This window comes from Catharus ustulatus, chromosome 3, assembly GCF_009819885.2.
Source record: "Catharus ustulatus isolate bCatUst1 chromosome 3, bCatUst1.pri.v2, whole genome shotgun sequence".
In the NCBI taxonomy this organism is placed as follows: Eukaryota; Metazoa; Chordata; class Aves; order Passeriformes; family Turdidae; genus Catharus; species Catharus ustulatus.
The window spans coordinates 62,444,862-62,470,435 of NC_046223.1; the positions used below are offsets into that span (position 1 = coordinate 62,444,862).

Sequence of the window (25,574 nt, forward strand, 5' to 3'; positions counted from 1 at the left end):
AGTGGAGTTGTCAGGCTGCTTTTTGAGCAGGTACAAACCCCATTGTGTGTTTAAGAATATTACGTCATTTTCCTTTGAATCACAGCAAATATTGATGGCAACACAACAGTAATGGACTTTGCCATTTATTAACAGTTTCTGCATCAGTTTGTTTTCTACTCCTTTGATTATATTAATGTAGTAACTGGCATGGAAGGAGTGTGCTGACATATTTTTACAACAGAAGGAACACATTTTGGAGAGATATGATTCCTGAATCCTTCTTCTGAAACTTCTTATGGATGGGTCTCACATTTACCAGTGCACAGCCACCTGGGACATCCCCAGGTGAAGAGGACTGCTGGTATATGATTGAAAGTAGCTCCCTCAGTAGTCTTGGGTGAATTCTAGCCCCATGGACTTCTGTGGGTCTAAGGGGTAATTTATAGCAGAAGGTTTACTGATGTGAAGCCCTTTAAGGGGTAAAAGTAATAATTCTTGAAAAGCTAAAAGCTGCTAGAAACTTTTTTTAAATTGCTGAAATGTGATGCTTTCTGAAAGTTATTGGCATTTCCAGTCTATATTGTGCTGAAATCAGGATTAGTTTAAAAACATACAAGTGCAATAATGCAAAAGTCACAGAGCAGACTGACACATTTTAGGGTGTCTAATAATTCACAAATAGTATGGATGTCTTTCATCTTCAAACAGACTGAAATGCTCACAATGGAGTCTCTTCTATAAATAATTCTCTCTTATTTAAGGAGGACAATGGAACTTGACGAAAGATCTTGGCTAACTTGACAGCAAAGAGACATTGCTACCCTGTGCATGACAAGTTACCAGGTTGGAAGATACTGTTCTAGTGATAGTTCTGTAAAACTGGAAGATTACAGAGGATGTATCAGCATTATGTGGCTGATAAGCAAAATGACACTGAAAGGACACTAAATTAAAAGCTGTCAACTTCTTTGAGGGCAGACAGGCCCTGCAGAAAGATCTCAACAAACTAGAGAGACAGGCAATCACCAACTACATGAAATTTAACAAGGGCAAGTGCAGGATTCTACTCTTGGGATGGGGTTGTGTGTATGGACTAAGGAATGAGAAGCTGGAGAGCAGCCCCATGGAAAGGGACCTGGGGGTCCCAGTGGATGGCAAGTTGAGCACAAGTCAGCAGTGCCCTGCAGCCAGGAGAGCCAAGCATGACCTGGAGTGCATCAGGCACATCATTTCCAGCTGGGCAAGGGAGGGGATTGTCCTGCTTTGCTCTGCACTAGGGTGGCCTCACCTCGAGTGCTGGGGGCAGTTCTATAAAAAAGAACATTAAAGTATTAGAGAAAAGTCCAAAGCAGGGACACATTCAAAGCAAGAACTGTGGAGTCTGGAGAGAAAGCTGTATGAGGAGTGGCTGAGATCACTTGGTCTGGAGGAGACTGAGGGTAGACCTCACTGCAGACTTCAACATCCTTGTGAGGGGAAACGGCAAGGCAAGTCATGATCTCTATTCCTGTGATCAGTGGCAGGACTTGAGAGAACAGCATGAAGCTGAGTTGGGGGAGGTTTAGGTTGTATATCAGAAAAAAATTTTCCATCCAGAGGGTGGCTGAGCCATGGAACAGGCTCCCTGTGAAAGTGGTTACAACACCAAGACTGCTTGAATTCAAGAAGTGTTTGGACAATGCTCTCAGGTATATGGTGTGTCTCCTGTGGGTGTCATGGGTAGGGCCAGGAGTTGGGCTTGATGATCCTAATGGGTACCTCCAACTCAGCATATTCTATAGTTCTAGGAAAATCGTGTAATGACATGCAGTGTTTGCTCCTAAGGAGAGGCAGGATATAAATGAGACAACTTTACCAAGTCATCAGTATTAAATTATAAACTACCATGTAGTAAACTCTGCTCCTTGATCCCTTGAAAGCACAGAAAATCTTCACTGAAAAGCATGGTTTATATTTGCTACAGTACTTTAAGACTGAATTCTTGCCGAACTAAACTGGATGTGCCTATAGTGAATTTGTAATTCAGGCATCCTTGTCCTCAAAATAAGGGGACTGCTTCAACTCTGTCACTAACAATCAAAACAATATTAATACTTAATACAGTTGATTAAAATCACAACTACTAATCAGGTCCTGCTCCTAATTGAGGCCTGCTGAAGTCAAGTAACACTGAGTCTCAAAAATATTCTCTCATCCATCTGCCTGTCTCACAAAATTACATTATTTGTATGTTGTAAATCTGCTTTAAATAATTTTGTTATATACTGTTATGCCAGATTTTCCTCTGTTAATTGATACTTGGATTGATTGCACTTCTTGATGCCAATCAGATTTGCTTCTGTAAGCAGCTAAGTAACTTGCAAGTGACATTTGCTAAACTCCTGTACCATTAAAATATAGGGAATTAATTTAGAAAGTCCTATAGGAATAAAGAATTTTTGCTTCAATTCCATTTAAAAAAAATCAAAGGTGTTTCCATTATAACATCTGAATATACTATAAAGTGCAAAGGATCAGTATGCTTTAAATAAAAAAGGTGATCAAAATTAAAAGTGTCCCTGGAAAAGTGGTGCAGTAATTCTCAATTTAGTCTAACTAACTGGAAATTCTGGTGCACATGTAAACCGACCATCTCTGGTCATTACACAACAGTCAGATTTTTCATATTTAGATTTCATTTAGAATGCTGAGTGAACTTGAGAATTTTCAAATCTCTGTACCACAACATCTCTTCTTTTTAGGGCCCTTTGGGATTCTTAAGAAGATGTTTATCAACCTGTGGTGAGTTTGTCAACCCCTGTCACCACTGAAAACAATGGCAAAATTCAGTACGGCCAGAATTTCATCTTACGCCCTCATGGTAAGCAGATGCCCTGCTCCAGCTACTCAGGCCATTCTGTCAGGCTGAAAAACCCTGTGGCTGGAACTGAGAGGAAATTTGGAGAAAATGGATGAGGGAGTGAAATGAATAAAACTCTCCAACAGGTTAGGAAGGGCATTAGAGTAGAGCTATTAAAAGGACTAAAATGTTCAGAGTTGAAGACTCTTCCATAGGGTATGTGATTTGTGAAGTCTGCCTTAAGAATGCAAAACCAGTCCCAAACTCTTCATCTTAATCCCACAAATCCACCTAATGCCTCTGCAATGTAATTCTCCTAAACACTGCTCTGTACTTCTGATTTGTGCAGCTGCAATCATTCTAAATTGCTGGTCCAGCACTTTGTTCAAAACTAATGGCATGCACATCCTATATATCCAGGACAACCAGCTAATAGGTAATGGGCTTTTGTAGAATGTGTGAATTTTATACCATGCTCTGGCTACATATTCTGCTGAAGCAGCTTTTTTGTAAATGAAAGCCTGGCATTATTGTGTCATGAAGCTGCTTTGGTATGCATAATATGAACTGGTGAAGATTTCAACAATTTGTATTGTACCCCAGTTTGTATTTTCCTTGCAGCAAGCTTTCATTAAGCCAGCTTCTGGAGATCGTGCCATAATTTTATTTAATTCTCTGCTCTGAATGGCTGATTTCTGTGATTTCATTAAATTATTTAAACTGAATGCCATTTCCTCCTCCGGGAGCTATGCATGTTACCAGAATTAGAGTGCTTTGTTTTCTTTTTCCTCCATTCTCTCATTTTCTAAATATATTATCCATTCTATGTTTAATACTATGTGAAATTAACTGTAATGATGCAGGAGAAATTACTCAGCTTTCTATCAAATTACGATACAGCTGATGTTATCTAAATTACTAAGATCTATTCGAGATAAAGGCCATAGAGTTATGCAATCCTTAGGCTGTGATTACTATACTATATGCCATGTGTTTGCTATTTGAATGGAAAATACAAGCTTCAAGTAACCAATCTGGGATTTGAATATTTATGCATCTGTATTTCTCAAGTTCAAAGGCATTAAATAGCTGATTTCAAATTAAAAAATATATTACAGCTTTTCAGAATATCTCCATCTCCAATTTTCATGAACTGTGTCTTTCATAAATATTTCTAGTTTGATGAGACATTTTGCCTGTGTGAATGGCAATCTAAGTAAGAATGAAGATACTGCTGTGTGACAGACCATTCACTTGCAGTACTGTATCAAGACCAGAAATGCAGAAAGTCGCTCCTCTTTAAAATTTAAGGAGAAAAGAATAGTAATTATTTGAGTGCCAAAACCTGTAACTGATTTTGAAAGTAAACTAGTTGAAGAGGACAATCAATAAAGTGGTAGATAAAAAAAAGGGAATAAATATAAGGAGACATAGATTATTGATTCTAGAGGGCAAGTATGTGATTAAAGTAAATTCTTACAGAGAACAATTAACATTTAAAGAGTAACTGTAGTGCATACATTTTTGGTACTCATGGATGCAGGTCCAAAACCTTTTGTCAAACCAGGCTAGAATTTGTCATAGTAGCCATTTTTTCTAAGACCTTGGAAGTGAAATATTTACTTACCTAGAGGCTTCAATCCGGTACCAAAACCCATCATCAATGGTCAGATCTGGATATTCCACCCGTCCAACTCCAGATCCCACATCCCACAGGAAGCTCACCTTGCCTTTGCGCATCTCTATGGCCAAGAAGTCAGTCTACATGCAAAATATGAAAATAGAAGTGATCTCATACTTTAATTAAGGAAGTTTTCCAGACCTTTTCACATTTCAGAAGGTCTAATGAGGCATCAGAAACCCACATGTAGACAGTATAGAATTAACGCTAATTCTCACATTGCTCTAAAATGAGACTCTCTGTCCTGTTTTTATTGGTTCCAACAGGGAGTCTTAAGCTAAAGACAGCAAATTATTTCTCTAAGTCATATGCAGAAAATGACTGCCAGACTTACAGAATGTTAATATTGCAGCCATCAATAGAAGTAATTCACTCAGAGGAACACTCCAAAACATCCATTGGATAGCAGAAGGGTGTCGAGCTACATGATGCCATCTAGCCTTTTCCTTTTATATAAGGTAAATAAAGTACATGTTGGAAATGTTGGAAAATAGAATACTTTTCCCATTTACTGTATTATTACTGGTTATTTTAGAAGTCTCTCTGCTATAGGCCTCATGGGAACTGAATCATTCACCATTATTATGCTTGAAATTGCAATCTTGAGTTAAAATTACAATAAATAGGAGCTTTGACAGATGCAATGTGATTAGCTACTTCATTCCGTAGGGAAAACATACAACCAACTCCAAAATTATTCTGGTTGTACTGTGAATTTAAAAACTCTAATGTAGTTCACGTACAAGCCTGCTATTTCATATCTATTTAAAATAAGATATATGTAAAAAATTTGCTGGTCATATTTTAGAAATCTCTATATTAATACCAAAGACAGTAAATATCTAGATTATTTTAGACCCTCTACTACTGCTTTGAAGCCTTTGGGTGAATAAAAAAGCCTTTCTCATCTTCTTTATTTGTCAGTAGTCTGATTTGATCGAGCAACTCTGACATGAAAGGTAGGAAATAGACTCACAAACTTGGCACTTCCAAGGTAAAAAAGCAGATTGTCAGCAACTACAGTCTTCACGTTGACAATGACGGTGTTGTATGTTCCCTTCTTTATTTCTGGTCTGTACGTGCGAATACAATTGCCTCCAGAGGACACGGAAACTTTGATCTTCAAAAAAAGCACAACAGAAAGAATTCAGTTCGCTGCTTATTATTCCAGAATTAACCACAGATGTTTCCAAATAATTATAAGACTTTTCTTTCCTTCACATTTTTCTGTTATATGTATTAGTGAGTTGCTTGGATATGTAAAGAAGATAGAAATTTAATTTTCTTTCTGGGATTTTTTAGTAAAAGGAAATAAAGTCTCTTTTTGCAATTCACATTTAAAGGACAAACTGTGCAGATTAAAAATGGCTAGAAGATATACTGGTCTAATGCAAGTAACAGAGGAATTCTAGCGGTACAAATAGTCTATAAGTAGAATACGCAGCTAAAAAAATAAGCAGCATTCCCGAAGGAATTACAGCATAGTGCTGTTGGGTAGTGATAATTACCAATTTTTTTCTTATAACATCTTTGATTATGCCAATTTAAGACACCTTTTCTCAATTATTTTTAAACCAACAGTTTTGTCTATCACTGTTTTTACACAGTCTCTAATGGAGTTGGTATTCATTACTAAGTTTTATTTCCACAGCTGAGTGACACATGCATTTGGATGCATGCATTGGCTTCCTGAGGCTCTGAGCATTGCTTTCATAATGCCAGCATAGACATAATGACAGTACAACAGTGTTTCAATCCCAGCTAGACATGCTTATGCATTAGACAAAATGTGCATAATGGTATCACCTTATGCTTACAGCAAACTATGCTAAAAAGGAGGTCCATTATAGGACCAAACTTCTAATTTCCTCATCTCAGAAATACTGAGCAGTTAAGTACTTCAAAGCCCTCAGATGGAAGACGACTGTAACAAAACATATCATTACTGTAGTCTGTCTTTCTGTTCTGTGCAGATTTCATCACATATGTGTTGGAAACTTCTTCCACCAGTATCCTACTATTTATCCTATCACTTCTTTCTCAGTATCGTATTATTATGTTGATTGTTTTTTTAAACTATTTTTCAACCATTTCTGAGGAAAATTTCTCAAGTACCATCTACAAGATTCCTTTTCCTTTGCTATTTAAATCACAAGCTGAATAATCTCAGTATTAACCAGATGGTCCTAGAGTTGACAGTATTACTGAACCAGGGAGGTGGATTTCAGACTCACTAAATGGATTAAAAATATATTAAGTTAAAGTCTTCAGTGCTGCTACTGGACAGAGGAAAATGGGAAAAGCAGACATACTCAGAAAATTCAGTGAGTCTGTGATTGTGAAATTCTTGAGTAATGTAAGTTCTATGAAATTAAACCAGGGGCTTCATATCAGCACTGAAGCAGAAAAACAAAATCTTGTTTTCACAAAAAATCAATGATATTGTGACTCTTATGCTGTACTACCACCTAGGATACTTCTTACAAATAACTTTTTGAGATTCATTCCTACAGATGTTATTCGTTTAACAAGTTCTTGTTTTAAATGAAAAAACAAGACACAGAATGAAAATCATCGGAATATTTTTTTTTTTCTGAGAAGTTATACTCCATTATTTGCTCTCTTTACATATATTTAGAATTAGGAAGGATTCACACTGTAGAAAAGAAATAAAAAGCAGAAAATTAAATCCCGTTAGTACTCAAAAGGTATTTTATGGTTTGTTTTTTGGGTTTTGGTTTTTTTTTTTTTTTTTTTTGAGAAATGGGACTTACCGAATTGGCTTGCTTCCGAGCTTGGTTTATCAGCTCTTTTATCTGAGAAATATTTTTCCCTAAGTTATCCTGGAGTTCTTTGATTGGCTTGATTTTATCTAGCAGGCGATCTGCTTCCTTTTCTAGGTTTTTAATACTGGAATCTGCATCAGCAACTTCATAAGAAAAAACAAGGCAGAGCTTTAGAGAATAGTGTCAGAGACTAATTAGACATTGCAATAATAAAACCCAAGAAAATTCTGCATACACAATGCTCAGGAGATTGTATATGCTATGACTATGAGGTACACACTGGCCAGGAAGCTACCTGAACAGAATAAGGCAATATCAGAATATTTAGAATCAAGTTAAAGTAGCAATAGCAGCGAACACTCGTGTTAAAGCAGGATTTTGAAGACGTAACTATGCTTCAGGCCAGGATGATAGTTATGGAAAACATTTCCTGAAGCAAAATACATTTATGAATGCAGTATGCAGTATTTGCTTTCTTCTAAAAAAACCCAGAAACCAAAAACCCCAAATTTTGAAGAAAAATGCTGGACTAATGAAAACTGGTTGGTTTCCATAAGTAATTTCTGAAATAACTGTGTTAAAATTAAATTTAAATGAATGCTTGAACTAACTATAATGGGCACAAATACAAAAAAGTTTTATTGTGATCACAAGCTTAAAATTCTGTATTTGTACTGAAAGTAGATTTAAAAACAGTGACAGTAAACTGCAAATGATTTTTTTTTTTTCAGGTAAACTAAATAATTTTACCGCAATATTTTTGCCTCTCTTTTTCTTTAAGCCTCAAATTCCTTTTTTTGCCCCTCAACACACAACTAGTGAATAATATCCTCTCTTTGACAACTTATCAGCAGATCTAAGGATTGCTACACCTGCATATCTAGTTTTCTGACCCAGACATTCTTACCAAAACCTTCAAGATTCTTCTTAATGTTTCATGTAAGTTAAACTAGTTACCATGTCACTTTATCTCAAAGTTTTCAAAGAGCAGCTATTTAGGTACTTGAATGAATGTGAAACATAGAGGACCATGCAGAGGCTTTGCTGGTAAGCAGTGAGTCATTGCTTACTGGAAAATGCACACTACAAGCTCCAAGTAAGAAAAACATACGTACAGATTTCTGCAGGCAAGATACGGAGACAAAGGAAAGAGAAAAAACAGAGGATAACATAAGAGATAGAAGATAACATATGAAAATGTTTTGAAGACCTAAACAGAAACGTAAAGTGAGGGACAGGATGAGTCTATAAATAACTTTTTACCTTTTAAATATTTAGTATCTATCAAAATGAGAATTCATCACCTGAATTTTGACACAGAGAGGCTATGTCTACTTTTGCACTTAGTCATGAGTGCCAGTCTGGAATGGTTCACCCTATATTACTCTAATCTCATTCTGCAATCTGAGTATCCATTAACATCTGGAGAATGACAGAAGTGTACTTCTGGAGAACATCTCACAGTTTAGCTTTATTTGACATGAAACAGTTTGCAAGTGTTAAGACCACTGTTCAATGCAAACAAAATAATGGTGACTAGGGACAATCAAGAGATTAAATTTTAAATTATCTCTCCTAATCTCAAGTAAAGGGCTAATGTACACACAGGCTCAGAATACTTGAGCTGGAGCAGATGGCCTAGTCTAGATTCAACAGTGCCAAGAAATGACTGCTTTAAGACTGCCTCTCAGTTGTTTTCTGCTACCCTGCAAGAGACCTTACAGATCTGCTGGTTCTAAAACCTGCTGTAATCTAACCCCACTATTTCAATCAATAACTACTTTTCATATTGTCTAAACTTGTGTGCACCCAATGAGAATTGTACTGGGGCTCACACATGTATCTCAGCTGAAGAGTGATGGGGAACTTGCACTAGGTAGGCAGTGACAAGCAGTCATTGGGATTAACTTCTTTCACTTGTACAGCAACATTGTACAGCAACAACTGGCGAAGGATATTTGTCCTTGTCCACAGAATGAGAATGACAGCCTCCAAAACAGTATGTTTTTAGGTGCCCAGCTTCATCAAGCTGACAACAATCTGGGGAGCCCAGAATAGCTGAGAAATTAGTTCTTCAGTCATTTTCTAAAGATGCTCTAGTTTTATGGATGCATACTTCTATATGAGAGATGGTCTAGCAATCTGCCATAAAACGTATAGTAATACAGAATTCATTTTTACCCATCCTAACCAAAGTGAAAAAGCTAAAGTAATTGTCAAATTTGATAGCAGAATTCATGGCAAAAAAAAAAAAAAAGAAAAAAAAAAAAAAAGAAAAAAGCAGACAAAACCCCATTCCCAAAATCTTTTTTTTTTTTTTTTTCCTAAAGTGTCTTCAGTGTTCTACCAAAAATAGTAACATATATGAAGGAAGTCGTGAATTTCTCCCAGGACTGATTATCTGATTGACTGAAGACAGATTTAGTGTGGGGTATTTTTCTTGAATCAGGCAGTGAATTGCCAGTCAGAATCTTTGATTAGTCATCTCCTAAATACTTTAAAAAGTAATCTGAGGAACAAATATATCCATTACATGTTCATCCTGCTGCCATTAGCTTCTCTTGCAACTACTAGCACTGGTCTTTTAGATTAAAAATTCTTTTCATAGAATTGTTAATGTTCAAAGGGCCTTCTGGTCCCTTTTCACATATATGAAGCCCAGAAAATAGAATTGATAGAGAGTCCTTTTATTGCAGCATACCGTAGCAATGCTATGTAACTAAAATTCTAGAGTGTCTCTGTTTCATTTTGAGATATGAAATGAAAGCCACAAACTGAAAAAAAACCACCACCAAACAACCCAAATAAGATCTTACTGTTCTTGACTGGATCCTTCACAACTGCATTTGTTTTGGCCACATCATCTGTAAGTTTACTGTAGTTTTTTCTCAAGCCCAGGAGATTCCGGTTGAGATCTTTAATCTGGGCCAGGACGTCATTTGCAGTATCGTTGGCTTGTCTTGCTTTGTCTTTGGCTGTCTGTACCTTTATAGCTGTATCTGTAGGTAGAAAACGATAATTGAATGATTTCCCAGAGTGCAGAAGTAACTTTTTTGAGTAAAGATACATATTTGTGCTCCAAAAAACGTTTACTTCTGAAAGTTTGCCCCAAAATCAAACAGCACCTCAGAAATACAACAGAATCTTTAATAAACCATTATCATTGTCAGTCTTGACAAGAGAAGGAAAGACAACCCTGATTGCCTTTTTTCTTCATATCTAAGTAGTTCCTTTTGGGTCATTATTAGAGGTCATTCGCCATTCTGGTTGAGTGAAAGCTGGAGTTACTGTGTTACTTCCCTCTATTAATCCCAAAAATTATTTTCAGCCACACCTTAAATTATGCCATCCCTGCACATGTAGGTCCTTGTCCCACATGATTTGTCTATCTCATTCTGAATCCTTCTGCTCTTATCTGACTATTAGTATAGCAGGGACACAAAAATTATTAGTTTAAGGTTCTCTCTGCTTTCTCAAAACCTTGAACAAGATATATGACAGCGTCATTTTCTCGTTCTTCCTCATTTGATCATTTTCCTGCTGGACAACTAATTTACTCTATTTTCTTATCCATGCCATTTATTTGCTCCGAATTTAATTCTTAATACTCATCTGTTTATTTTTATAAATGTCCCTGTGCCAAGAGTAAGCACCCTGTAATTCTAATCTGCCAAGAGTTTATTACATTGCTAATGATTGCATAAATCATATTACTTTTACTTGTTCCATATTTAGTATTTTGTGTCCTAAGGTTAACAGAACTTAGAGGTCCATTTTGGCTGACTGAGATATCTATCTGTGCTCAAGACAAATACCCCTGCCAGTATCTTGACCAAAACCCAAGAAATGGCAAACGAAGCATGAAATATTAAACCAATTATTTAGTGAGCACTGATTTCAAGGATTATTAAAAAGAATCCAAAACTTTTCAGTTAGTTGGAATCATACAGCCACAAAAATGTACAAGATGAATAGTAAATTGTTTTTCATGCTAAGGGTTTACAGGCAGGCCATCAGAAATCAGACAGAATACTGATTTTCTTCAGAGACTTTTCTTAAGGTGAAACTTCAGTTTACAAAGTGCTCCTTGGAGAAAAATTCATAGCAAAACAGATTGGTTTAAAACATTTAATGTTTTAAAACATTAATTTTCTCTTTCACCATCAATTATCATGAAAGTACGTTATAGGTCCTAGTCCCTTGGTATCACAGTGCAATGTAGCCAACATCCCAGGACTCTGGGATTTTAATGAGTATTACTTTAAAAAAAAAGTCTCTACAGAATGACAAATGTGCATATGTGAGACACTGAAATGTTGAAGGTTGATGGCTTGAGCAATGGTCCATTGGCAAAAGTAGCAAGTTGCCATGCTGAGGTCAGATAACTCCTAAACTGAAGAGCAGAGGTTTTGGGTTTTTGGTGGTGAAACCTCTGATTTGCATACGAACAGCCCAGGTGTCTCACCCATCACCAGAAGATGACCAAAACAAAACGACTTTTGTGTAGCAAGGACACCTTTTTTGAACCAGATTAGGAAAAAAGGCTGATAAGAAGCAAATCCTGGGGAGCTGGGATAATGCTTTTTATCACAGGCAATATCCTCCCTTACACAACTACCTGTGGTGTAAAACAGGTATCAGGACATTCACTCACAGGCTGAGAGACTTCACTGTCCCAACTACATGGGCAGGATGTAATAGCAGTCATGTCTTAGAAGGGGTCATGAACCACCAAAAACCCCAGACTCATTTCTGGGGCCTTCCACCAGAGGACAGCGCATGAGCCACAGTGTTACATTAAACAGTGTAAAACCGCCCTCCAGAGGTGGTACCTGGGAGTTCCCACCTGAAGATACCTTAACCCACCAAACCCAATATTGTGTGGCGTTTCCCCCACCCTGGATGGATCAAGGCACATACAAATTGCAGCAACCAAGTCTTGCTGATGCATCCACATGTGGTGCTAGCTTTCCTCTCCACAAACTACTCTTTTTCCTTTTCCTTTCCCTTTCTCCTCCCTTTCCTTTCCTTTCCTTTCCTTTCCTTTCCTTTCCTTTCCTTTCCTTTCCTTTCCTTTCCTTTCCTTTCCTTTCCTTTCCTTTCCTTTCCTTTCCTTTCCTTTCCTTTCCTTTCCTTTCCTTTCCTTTCCTTTCCTTTCCTTTCCTTTCCTTTCCTTTCCTTTCCTTTCCTTTCCTTTCCTTTCCTTTCCTTTCCTTTCCTTTCTCCTCCCTTTCCTTTCCTTTCCTTTCCTTTCCTTTCCTTTCCTTTCCTTTCCTTTCCTTTCCTTTCCTTTCCTTTCCTTTCCTTTCCTTTCCTTTCCTTTCCTTTCCTTTCCTTTCCTTTCCTTTCCTTTCCTTTCCTTTCCTTTCCTTTCCTTTCCTTTCCTTTCCTTTCCTTTCCTTTCCTTTCCTTTCCTTTCCTTTCCTTTCCTTTCCTTTCCTTTCCTTTCCTTTCCTTTCCTTTCCTTTCCTTTCCTTTCCTTTCCTTTCCTTTCCTTTCCTTTCCTTTCCTTTCCTTTCCTTTCCTTTCCTTTCCTTTCCTTTCCTTTCCTTTCCTCTATATACCTTATTTCTACTGCAGCCAAATTGTTCTAAAATTAACCTGCCATATTTACATGTATATATACATCTATCTACCCATCCACCAACCTACCTACCTGTCTGTCTATCTACACCAGTCATTCAGTGTCATTTCACTCTAATCCACCCCGAGGGATCTATTAACAAGAACCTCAGTCACCTTTGCCTTCAGGGGTGGGTCACAAGCGCACAGCACTTCAGAGTCCATTGAGGAAAACCTCTTCCAGTTCTTAGCAATTTACCAGCTAAAACAGATGTACAACACTAAACAGTGGCTGGAAATGTTGAGAGTGGGGTAGAAAGGTGAGAAAAAACCCAGCAAATGTCATGCTGCTTTTTCTGTAAAGTCAGTAAGACTTATTCTTCTTGGGTTAAATTGCACTGGTGAAATTACAGTGTTTTATTAAAGATTAGCTTTAAAAAGACTTTTTACATATTAAAAAAAGACTATATGTCTCAGAGTGTATCATAATTTCTGATATCATAATTATTTTCTTTCAGAAACCTTCTGCAAACCACAGAGGCACGGTAACTTTTACCATCCCAAAATTCTAACTATAATGTAAATATGTTCAGTTCAGTTTTCTCCCTCACACTGCTCATTCTTTGTCTTATAACAGCCAGTGGTCAAAGTAGACCCAGTGTGGACACAGGCAAAGATAGATGAGACAAACGTTAAGTAATGGAAAGAGAAACAAAAGAGTAGGACTGAGTCAAAAGTTGCAATACTTTTCCAACTTACCGTTAGGAATGGCTGACAGCTTTCCTAAGGTTTCATTCAAAGCTCTCACGAGAATGGAATTCTTCTCATCAGCATCCTTCAGCCTGTTCTGTGTGCTATTCAAATTATCACCCTTTTCTACAAAAAATACATATAATACAGATGCTTTAACTATTTATTTTCACTATCCTTTCTTTACACATCATTTAAAATGCATAATAACAAGCAAGCCATCTTTCATTAAGACATTGAATTGCAAATAAGATTGTAAATAAGAAAGTCCAGCAGAACTTGTGGGGTTCACTGGTCATCTTTTCCAGTTTCTCTAAGTTCTCCACTTCCATGGCATCTAAATGCTTAGGTTCCTTGTAGTGTCGTATACATTTATCATGGGTTTTTCAAAGGTGTGCAGAGGAAATAATTTTTTATGATGTTATGATTTAGGCAAATTCCACTGATAGATTCACCAGCTGTGATGTTAGTTATAGTTTTGATTCCTAGATTATGCCATTGCCTTTCTTCTTAAGGTGGTTGCCTGAGCTGAATGAGTTGAATGCAGTGTGAAAGAAACAAGACCCATTAGGTGAGCTTGCTATTGCAATTAGAGTGGCCAGAGCCTAGCTCTCTTGGATTTTCTTGAAGATGTTGACATAACATCCAAGGAAAATGCAAGACCACTGATCATCAATATGAGATGAATACACTAATGACAGGTTATCATGAAATAAACATTCCAAATTCTTTGGGAAAACATCCACCTAGTAAAAAAACCATTCATAGTTAAGAATTGGTCCAAATCAAAGGACCAGTATAAATCAAAGGCACAGGTGTGTAATATTTAGTACATCACAGTTGAAACTGATGTCCTTATTTACAAGCAAGTTCCTATTTTTCAGCATTTACTTTGAATAAAAATTATGCAGGGTTATTTGAATAGTATACAGCAGAGCAATGCAAAAATCTCAAAACTGAGATTCCAGCTAAGCTTTATGGCTATTGAAACAGACATTATCCCAAAATTCAGAAGTAAAGTTTGACACAAAAAAATGCAGTTAGTGCTTAAGCTACTATTGTAGGGGCCATTTTTCACTATTTCTCTGCATCGATATGAAGCTCTTTGGAACAGACAATTGGTAATTTCTTACCTCAGAGGCATATCCTACTGGGAAACTAATTTAACATCACTGAGCTTGATAGCCCGAAGAGAAGAATAATTTGTAGAAAAGGAGTTTAGGATGACAAGCTATGACTGTGACCTTCAGATATGTGACAGGTTATTGAAAATAAACACCTATGTAGTTCACATTCCACTAACTCTAAAAAGTATGGTTTCTTAAAATTAGATGTGCACAAAGCAATTTGTAAAGAGAAAAATCAAACAAAATTTATAATGCCTACAAGGAATTATTAAATAAATTTTCTAAGGCTGTAGCAAAGCTGAAACAGCACAAATTTAAATGAGAACTATACTTTTGTTGTTAGACCTTTAGAAATGCCATTGAGGAAGAAATCTGTTCGCTTAATTTAAATTAGAGCAACACACAGGACTGCAGGAGTGCCCGGAGATAAGCCCTCACTCCTGCAAAATGTTCTGCAGAAGAACAGGACATTTGTGTGAACTGTGAGAGGTGCAGTTAACACTAGAATAAAGTTTGGAAGAATGGCACATATTACATGATCACCCTTCTCCTGAAAAACAGCTTTATTTTTAAATGACAGGTTATGACCTCACTGCTGAAGGAGGCTACTGGTAACATGATATTGTTAAACCAGGGCGAACTCGTGAGATTCTGGTCTTGTATGCCCTCAGATTTTTTCTGAGTTCTTTTCCTGTTAAGTAATAATACAAAAAAATCCCGCTTTAATTTCCACCATTTAATTCTGAAATTATTTATTGGTGTTTCTAGTGAATTGTTAGTTTTTATGAAGTGTATCAATATTTCTGATATGTTTGACTCATTTATGGCAGTGGTGCTCTAACTTTGTAACATACTTTTAAATTCTCTTTTTGTCCTCTCTACTCTTCCTATCCAGAATGCTAATTATCCCCCAGTTATATTTCTGAACAATCATGTTTCCAGACTTCTGTGTTCAGCTTTGTAACCATAGCAGTAAACTGATTTTTATGGAATTTAACAAAGGAAGTTTCCCTAGAAATTTTGAAATCGAATATCAAGACTATACCTATTTAATATTTTTTCTTTTAATTCCTCAAATACAGTTTTACTGTGGGTGTGGTTTTTTTTGCCATAAATAAGTGTTCCTAGGGAAGCTCTTACAGAGTGAGAAGTAAGGAGATACTATGTCCTGGGTCAGCTTTTCAAGGAAATTGTTCATCTTTCACAGAGATATTAAGTTTTGTTTTGAAGTAACTTCTTACCTTGTAATCCAGATGGTATCTTCACTAAGGCCTGGACTAATCTGTGGCATTAATCACAAACTGAACTGACTTCATTTCAGCTTTTCCACATCCTTTAATTATTAGCATTTATGAAAAAAGCTGTGGCAATGTTTTGAAGGCCGAAGATCCTCCAGTTAAGCACTGAAGTTAGCCAAAATACAGGCAGCTACAGTAAGTTTTTCCAAACTACAGAGCCTATCTGACTTGGAAGAAATTAGTAAGTCTGCACTGAAAGATGCCAAGCACTGTCAACTCTCATTAAATTGTAAGTTGAGCAATATCATAAGAAATTTATCTCAATCCAGTTTCCACTTGATTAGCACTGCACAGAGTTGGCACAAGATGCCAAAAATTGCACAGTTTGTTGTTCAAATCAGCAAAACTAGTCATGCATTGCTGAAGCTAAACCCTACAGAGTAAGCAGGAACCTGAAGAACTTTGCATGTATCAGAGTTTGCATTTGCTGGCTTGGTTAGCATGAACAAAGATTTTCAATTTCTGTTTACATTAAACAGAGCATTACAGGATAAAGCATCATCCCTTATTCCACTGCATGAATGAAGTCAAATGAAAACAAACAATTCTGTGTGCATATATTTCATCTTAAGGTGAACTCAAGAATCGACTTACTTATTGTTTATACAGAGCTCTGACAGTATGGATAAATGCAGTTTTTCCACATGAAACTGTCCAAGTGTCTTGGGTTACAGTACAGGGTGTGATAAAAGGTATCTATTCTATCACCATCTGTTGAGGGTGGGGCCAGCAATCCTTATCTCCGCAGGAGATATTCTGCTAACGGGCCATCCATTTAAACCAGGTGGGGCATTGTTCTTTATCTTTTCACAACTCACCCTTCCTCCAGGGAGGTATCTTCTGCTAATGGCCCATTGAGTCCCACTGTGTGACTGATAAAATTACTGCATCCCATTGGAAGTGGCTCCAGCCAGAGGGAAGGGCCCAACATTTCTTACCAAGATAAAATAGAGGTGTGGGGGACACCAGGCTAGCCCCTTCTCCACTGGACTCCAGAGAGAAGCTGGATTTTCTCCAAGTCACCACTGGACCTCCGGAAGGAAACTGCACCTTCTGCAGGAGCACTGCTTCAACTTAACCACATCTGTCACTACAGGAGGATGCAGCCATCATTTAATCAAACTGCTGCCAACACCCTGCCTGACAGAGTGTCAGGTTGTACTCTGGCTTTTTCAGGGTTTGGGGTCTGTTTCTTTGTAGTATTGTATTTCTATTTTAATTTCCCTAGTAAAGAACTGTTATTCCTAATTCCCATATTTTTGCCTGAGAGCCGTTTGATTTCAAAGTTATAATAATTTGGAGGGAGGGGTTTACATTCTCCATTTCAAAGAGAAGCTCCTGCCTTCCTTAGCAGACACTTGTACTCCAAACTAGGACACCAAGAAAACATCAATAAGGCTATGCTAACAAATGCATGTATCCCAAAACCAGACTAAAGTTGGAAATTGACCAAGGAGCAACAAATGCATCTGTTTTTATTGACTGGAGACAGCAGACATGAACTGACTGTTACACATGTCCCTTTCTGTTATCTTGTGTTATTTCTTCCAAACAGCATTCTTGCTCCCCACAACCTCATCCTATAAAGAGGAACATGGGTCACAAACTGAATTTTTGTCCCTAAACCAAGCAAAACCTAGAAACTGGCATTAAGAACAAACAGGAGAAAGAGATGTAACTAGAGAAATGCAGCTAATTAAGTTTAACTTTTTAAAAAGAGTACCTTCAGCACTGACTGCCACAATCTGGTGAATGCAATACGCCAGGTCAGCAGAAAGACAACGCAGAGGAGAATACACAAACAAGGGATCTATCAGCTGGATACGTTACCTCTCAGCTGGAAAATGTTTTAGCTAAAAATATTCACATGTTGTCCAACAAGACATGGCCTCCTCAGGTTGTCAATTCTTAAGCAAAATAAATTACATTAGCAGAATTTGGTAGCCACCTGACAGCAGTCTGCAGCGGAAGAGGAATTTATGCATCTTATTTTCATTTTTCATTGATCAGCAGCATTTACACACTGGTAAACTAAATTTCAAAATTACTTCTTAGCCGCAGTACTACATACAGATTTTGCTTCTCCCACCAGGGTTATTCTTACTAACGCCTAACCCCACTGAGACAGAAATGACTAAATCGTCATTTTAATAGCTTCTGTCAGAAGCTTTGCTTTGTAAGGACTGTTTCAGCAGTCTTTAATGGTAATATAAAACATTTTCATGATTAACAGCCATTTTATAACTCAGGTAATTGGCCACAAATTAGGAGAATGTCATCATGTGGGAAGAAAACACTCCCATCTCTATCATGTCCCAGGCTGGATTTTTGGAGTGTATATTAGTTGAGTGGCTTATGGATCTACATTACTTTAATTAATTAATTAATTAATTAATGTACTTCATGTAGTGCAGACAGGGAAATTTTAAGCTAGTGATTAGTTTTGTCTGATCTTCATAGAGTGCCCATTAGCCATCCTGTACTTACAGCTGAGACTCTGAAAGGGTGGCTTTGTAAGGATTCTAAGAAAATATCTTTCTATTAGTTTGACACTGAACTCTCAATTTCTCTCATGGGAAAATCAAGACAGCCAGAAGGGATTATGTTCATAATACTAATAACATATGTTCTATGTTATTCACAATACTAATAATATCACCACTTTGGTGCAAAACCAGAGAGGAATAGAAGTCTTTCATTGCATTTTCTTCTTATGCATCTGTATTCTGGGCACAGTGTTAACTGATTTCCACGGGTCTAGCTGTGGAGCATGGACATGTTTTATTATATGTAAAAAAGCATACTGTTCAAGTTCAGAATGTCTGCCTTTATGAAGCACTTTAAGATGTATTGGAGAGCATTAAAGAAAGTTCCATCTCATTACCCTTCAGTTTGGGGCAAAAACATAGACAAATCAAATATGTGCATTTTAAGCATTGCTGTCTGCTTGCATTAAGTTTGTTTTATGGATATTTAGGCTGTTTGGACATTTTCTTCTGAATTATGAAACTGTTATCAACTTAAATTTTCACTGGTACAATGGGAAAATAAATTTTTCCAAAGTTCTCTGCCATAATGATTGTAATATATCTTGTCTCAGGGTTAAATTGAACAGTCGTGCGGACACATGGAATTCACATCCATCCTCTTGGGGATACCATTTTAATTTGTCCTTGAAAACAAGGCACTGTGCTTTACTCCACCACACCTTCCTAGGGGGCACAGAGAGCTCTGAACTCCATTTTGAGGTGCCGAGTCTGCTCCCTGGAGCACTGTGGCAGGTGAGAGGTGGCGCAGCTCTTTTAGTGATTCTTGTACACCAGCCATGGCAAGCCACAGCAGTTTGCATCCCAGAAAGCATCACTTTTTTTTCCACTTCAGCGATGCTACTGAAATGGCACACTGGCCTTTTCCCATAGTCTTGTGATTTTCTATAACATGTTTCCTGAAATATGTTCCTCCGGCCCTAAATATGTACTGAATCTGGAAGTAGAGAGTAGCAATAAAGAAGACCCTAAATATACATCCAGGATTTACTAGTTACTCAGACACATTTTTTTCCCTCAGTTCAGCTGCAAGAAAATAATAATGCTTTTCACTTTCAAACAGTGTATGACAATGAAATACAATTAATGACCTTATGAAACATTATGCTTTATGACCTTATTAAACATTATGTTTACACGTCAACTAGTTCTGCAGTTGGAAATCCTAGACCTGCCAAAACTAAAGGGTAGCAATACCCAAAAGATGGCTAAGCTGTATGGATCATCTCCTTTATGCTGTATGCTCTTCTTAATGTATCTCCCAGGAGGCCAAAGAGAATTTTGTATACAAAAACATGGACGACAAGGCTCTGTTATGAAAATCTGTCTTGATTCTAATAAGAAATTATTTTCGTTTACCTAAGCCAACAGGATGGGGAAGATTCATGCATCATCTCTGTGACAAGTTTAAAACTTAGCCATGAATATTTACTGTGTGCAATTTTTCTTGCCCTTACTCTTGCCCCTATTGTGTTAGCAAGAGAAGAGCTACATTCCCTCCTCCTCAACCTTCTTGTCAAAGAAATGGACAGAGGGGACAGGAATTCCTGTATAAAGCCTGGACACAAAACAGGACACTCTTCTTCATTGATACACTGTCCAATTTCAAATCAGGTAACAAATTCTACTTTTTTTCCTATATGGTTTCCTCATACCAGAAGCATAGCAGTCTCACTCACAACATTTCCTCCCTCTATTTAGTGGGTCTGAGAGCCATATACTTCACGTACCATTAACATTACTTTCTAACATCTTGGCTTCGTTAAGGACCCTGAAGCTTTTCTGAAGAGAGCTCCTAGCACCATCCTTCAGAGATCCTTCAGGACCAGATGTCTGTAGACAAACAAAAAAACAAACAAAGTGTCAAACATACATGAAAGTCTGAGGTCATAAAAGACATGTGATAATGATCTAAGTGAACTGTCATCTAAATTTTATGTGCATATCAGTGGGCTCTGAATAACATCCCATTTGCTAAGAGAAGCCAAAAAACAAAAACAAACAAACAAACAAAAAACCTCTAAATTTTTTTTAAAATGGAATGTCAGATCCCCTTTGGAATATCAGAGATTCCTTCAATAGAGACAATGCGACAATAGAGACAGTTTTAAAGAAATATATTTAAGAGCAGACTGTCCTAAACCAACAAACAAAACTTATTTCAACTTATATATATATGTTTATCCTTCCTGCTATGGACAGAACACCATACAATACAGTATTTCTTTCTAGGTGCAGTTACAGAAACTTTAGAGGCTAGACTGGATCTGATGACTCTAATAATGTCAACTGAGATTCATTTGTGGTTAAATTATAGAATTATAATTGTTATGTGAGTAAAGAAATAAGAAAAAGAGTTTTAAAAGAAGGGCAAACTGCAGTTAATCTGGAAGAATTTTATTATTAAGTAATCATCCTTCATCATGTCATGCTTCTTAAAGATCTTTCTCCTGAAAAACATCCATCTCTACCTTCAGTGGAGAGACTGATCAATAGTTGGAATGATTTTTCTAAATTAGATTAGTGTTTTCAGTCAGTAGGAAATGCTCCAGGTTCTGAACCACTTATTGTTGAGTTTGTAAGACTGAACTCAGGTCACACATCATACTGAACACATTTCTTTGAGAATACTCCTGACAGCCAGATAATATTCTATATTAGTCATGGGTCATAGCCTTGTAACTGGTGTGTAATTAAGAAGCAGCTACTTTTCATTTTCCAGGGCAGATACATATACTCAAAAATTAACTGTGTGTCAATTAAATGACACAATTATTATTGCTATTCATTATTTTTATAATGAGTAAGTCCAGAAGTGACATTTCACATATTGCTGAAGCTCTGATGTTTTTCAACGGCACTGCAAAAAAACATACAGTGCTGTTTCTTTTAAAAATCTTAGGGAATGCTTTGGATACTTTCAAAATTCAGAACCAAGCTTTTTGTTATGGGATATCTCATGGTATATATGATACCATGTCACAGGGATATAGCTATTAGAGATTCCTTGTATTTAGATGGGATGTAAATGTAAGATTTTATGTGATTTTGAGAACTAAGGGACACACCACTGCCCTTTTCCAAGTTCACCTGAAATATTAAGCTGTGTACACATTCCTTTCAACAACAAAAACATATACATTCAAAAGATGAAAATAATTAATTTCTTATAGATTTTCTATACCATATAATAACAATAACAGAACTGGTAACAGAAAAATATAAAAAAAACAGGAAAAAAATCCAAAAAACTACCCAGTGAAGCAAAAGACTGCTCCTGAAGGAAGAATATTTGGCCAGATTTTGTGACAGATGCACCTGTCAAATCAGATAATATTTTAAAATTTATTTTCCCACTAGAAACAGAACCCAGGGTATGATCACTCTGTGACCACAGACTTCAAAAATAAGGATGAGGATAATGATGATTATTATTATTATATGACTAAGCATGGTTGACTAGCTGTTGAAGCAGTTTATAGTCAATAAAATGAAGTTGGAAGACCAGATTTACAAAGCAAAACCAAGAAGTTCATCAAATCAGGGACAGTAATTGGGCCTGTGCTGACAACTAGTCAGAAACAGATTTCAGTATAAAGTTAATATTAGAAAAGTTCTTTCAGAGAAAAATAAATTTGTACTTATGAAAAGTTTATTTTATATAAAAAAGAATTTAAAATGAGGATTAATAAAGACATCTGATAGAAAATGTACATTTTATACTAGTTTTTCTTGTGGTTCATGAGATGTCAAGTTATGAAGCAGCCAGTAATTAAAACCTGAACATTTTATGACTTTGTATAAGGTGAGTGTGTATGCTTGTGGCAAGCCTGGGTCACAGTGAACCACTTTATAATTTAGTAGGATTTACAGCCAACAGACTTTGACATTATTTTCTAAATTGGGACAAATACCGTAAGAAAAACAAAAACAAACAAATGAAAAAAGAGAGAATACAAAAGAAAAACAGAAAAAAAAGTAAAAAAGATATTGTGATTCAAAATAAATTTGAAAATTACAGGGTCTCTGGAATTTAATTTTTTCCTAAGTCTGCCTCTTCCAAAATGTCCATAATCTGTAGATAGTACCTTCCTCTCCCTGTGCCTTTCTTCATGGCCCTCCACTCTCCCCATGCAAGCCCTGTGCAGTCTGATTCTTTGCTTCATTCTCTGGTAGAAGTGGGACCATGTTATGTACCCTAACAGTGCTGTCTCTGTCATGGTTTAGAGGCATAAATGTACCAGCGCAGTGTTGAGGATGACGTGAACTTACACAGGTACAAGGTTTTACAGACCTCAGTGATAATTCAAATCAGTTAAAAATAGTTCTGCTGCCTTCTTAAATTACGATAATTTCACAATTACAAGCCACACCTGATTTTAAGCCATAGCTCCGGGTGTCAGCAACGTTTTAGTCTTTGTCCATGTATAAGCCGTACCGGATTATAAACTGCACTTTTGTTTGCAGCGAGGATCCGCATGCAACTTTCACAAAGTTGTCAATTAGTAACAGAATTGCGTGATCACGGGGTTTAATGGTTTGGCCCTGCTCGGAGTGGCCACCAGGGAGTGGCCCTGGCCCTGCTCACTGCTGTCACAGGGAAGCAGGGGAGTGGCGTGCCCGGCTGGTGCTGCTGCCGCACTTCCCTTGGCCGGGCAGCGCCGCCGTGGCCCCCAGGGCTGGGCAGCGCTGTCGCTGCATCACCGCTGCCCCGCCACCTGGGACTGGGCAGGCTCTGGCTCAGCTCGGGGCTGCTGCGGACTTGGACTTCTGGGTTGGGGAATTTCCAAAATTTATTCATGTATTGGCTGCTCCTGATTATAAGCTGCACTTCCGGGTTAGGAGCAAAATTTTAGTCAAAATGATGCAGCTTATAATCGTGAAATTTTCTCCTATGCAAGAGATAGGGTTACTCTCATTTCTACCAGCCCTGATGGATACCAAATATGATTTGTACCTCAGGGTATCCTCACAAGGATGTCTAGGCAGCTTTATGTAAGGAAATCTAGACACCCAACAGAACTTCTGAGGCACCACCTACAAAGAAAGTCCAAATCAAAGAAGAAAGCAGGACTCTGCACACTTGATGTGTCCCCTGTGCTTCCTACAGTCTCCAGTCTATATGTCCTCTCTAAAAAGTCTAAGAATAATCTATTTTTAACATATAGTGTATAACTATGATTCTGATCTATAAGATACAAGCAGAATATGTTAACCTGACTCCTATCACTTACTGTCTAAGTAATGAAATGCTGAAACTGCCAGAATGTTAAGGATTTCTTGTTTCTGATGAATTTATTTTGCTTTTAAAGGAGAGAGCAAATCCATCATAAAAAGCTCAGGAGGAATTTTTCTGCCATATCTTTAATACATTTTTCCAGTCATTTATCAGGCTTCCTGTAATCATGATGGATTTTGAATATCTTTTCATTCATGCTTTTAAGCAACATTAATTTGAAAATTAAGTCATTTTCCCATTACAAACCAAACCCCAAAAAATCCTATCACTAAGGTCCTTGTAAATAATTTGATCCAGTGATGTACAAGATAGAAACTAAATCCAAAACCTGTCCCTACTGTTTCTGGTTCATACACCAGCTCATTGGTGTTGGGAAACCTTTGTTCCCCTGCCCCAGCATTATTCCTGGTGAATGGGAAAGGTGAGGATCAGGGATGCATAGTGAGCCACAGCACTTTATTATGTGCTTGCAGCTGGAGCTCAGAGTATTTTACAGAAGACAGCATCCACAGCAGCTCTCATACAGAAGAGAACATGGCTCCATCTTTCAAAAGGAAAGACATGATCTCCATCTCTTTTACCAGGCCGCCAGAGCAACTTCTCAGAAAGCTAGCAACACAGTTTCCAGAGGCTTATGCTGCCTTCTAGGAGCAAAGTCACCAAGGCTGCCCACTAGGAGACTTCTTGAACCGCTGTGCTCCAGACAGCCCTGACTGAAGGTACATTCCTGGTCTTGTGCTGAAGCTCAGCTAAAATCTCCTTGGCACCTCCAGAAAGTGGGACCCTGATTTATCTGGTTACCAGTTAAACTCTCTACCTAGAGTGAGCAAGCATTCAACAGTCCTTAAATAAAAACAAGGAAGTAGAATAAGGAAGTGATGACTATAGTTCATAACTGACATATTTTTAAAATCTGGCTCAAAACCCCTCAAATTCTCATTTAAAAAATAACAGATAATTCTATTGCTCTGCAGCAGTTTGATGGTAAACCATCAATGACCTCTATATCAAGTCAATTTCATTTAAAAGGCATCAGCTGCCTCAATTTTCTTCCTCATCAACCAGATTTCCATTTCACATATACTACTCATAAAAAAAAAATGCCCTCTAATGAATACATGCAAAGGAGATCCTGAAAACATCACCTCAATATTTTCATCTCTTTCCTTGCTACTTACTTGCTTCTATTTATACCATCTTGTTCATCTTGACCTCCATCATTTAAATTATCAATTCCCTTTCTCTCTACAATAACCTAGTGATATATACACTTTTGTCACCATCCTGTTATTGCTAGCTTTGTTCCTTTATTGCTCTATGTGTCCTTTTTCCCCCCTTTTCAATCCCGGAAACAGCTGCCTGTCTCAGTCATTCCAAGTTGTCAAAGGAGAAATAGACAGCGTGTATTAAATCTTACTGATAAGGTAAAAGATAAAAACAAAAAGGGCCAGGCCTCTTTTTTTTTTTTTTTTTTTTTTTTTTTTTGTGGTGTAATTAGGCATTCTGGTTAAACAAAGAACTGTTTACAGAGAACTAGCACATACTAATGTATGAGGTGATTCTTTTTCATCAAGAGACAAATATAGTAGTTAGTGTTATTATAGTTATTCAGTGTTTTGTAAAGAAAAACAATGTAAAGAACCTACAAATATTAAAATTTTTGGGCAGTCGCTAGTTCACTTTATCCCTCTGATGAATACAGACCTTTACATGAATACATGTTAAAACCAGCATGTGATTGATTTTCCTATTCTCATAATCCAT

General features: G+C 37.2%; 1 protein-coding gene across 1 annotated transcript in view; it reads right to left on the reverse strand.

Moving 5' to 3' along the window:
* LAMA2 (laminin subunit alpha 2) overlaps positions 1 to 25,574 on the reverse strand; it is a 290,666-nt gene that overhangs the window by 37,428 nt on the left and 227,664 nt on the right. The window contains exons 41-47 of the mRNA XM_033055719.1: positions 20,302 to 20,404; positions 13,610 to 13,726; positions 10,105 to 10,287; positions 8,404 to 8,409; positions 7,277 to 7,431; positions 5,479 to 5,622; positions 4,449 to 4,582 (exon numbers count right to left, since the gene is read on the reverse strand). Coding sequence (XP_032911610.1) covers positions 4,449 to 4,582; positions 5,479 to 5,622; positions 7,277 to 7,431; positions 8,404 to 8,409; positions 10,105 to 10,287; positions 13,610 to 13,726; positions 20,302 to 20,404 — 842 coding nt within the window. The remainder of the gene's footprint in view (positions 1 to 4,448; positions 4,583 to 5,478; positions 5,623 to 7,276; positions 7,432 to 8,403; positions 8,410 to 10,104; positions 10,288 to 13,609; positions 13,727 to 20,301; positions 20,405 to 25,574) is intronic.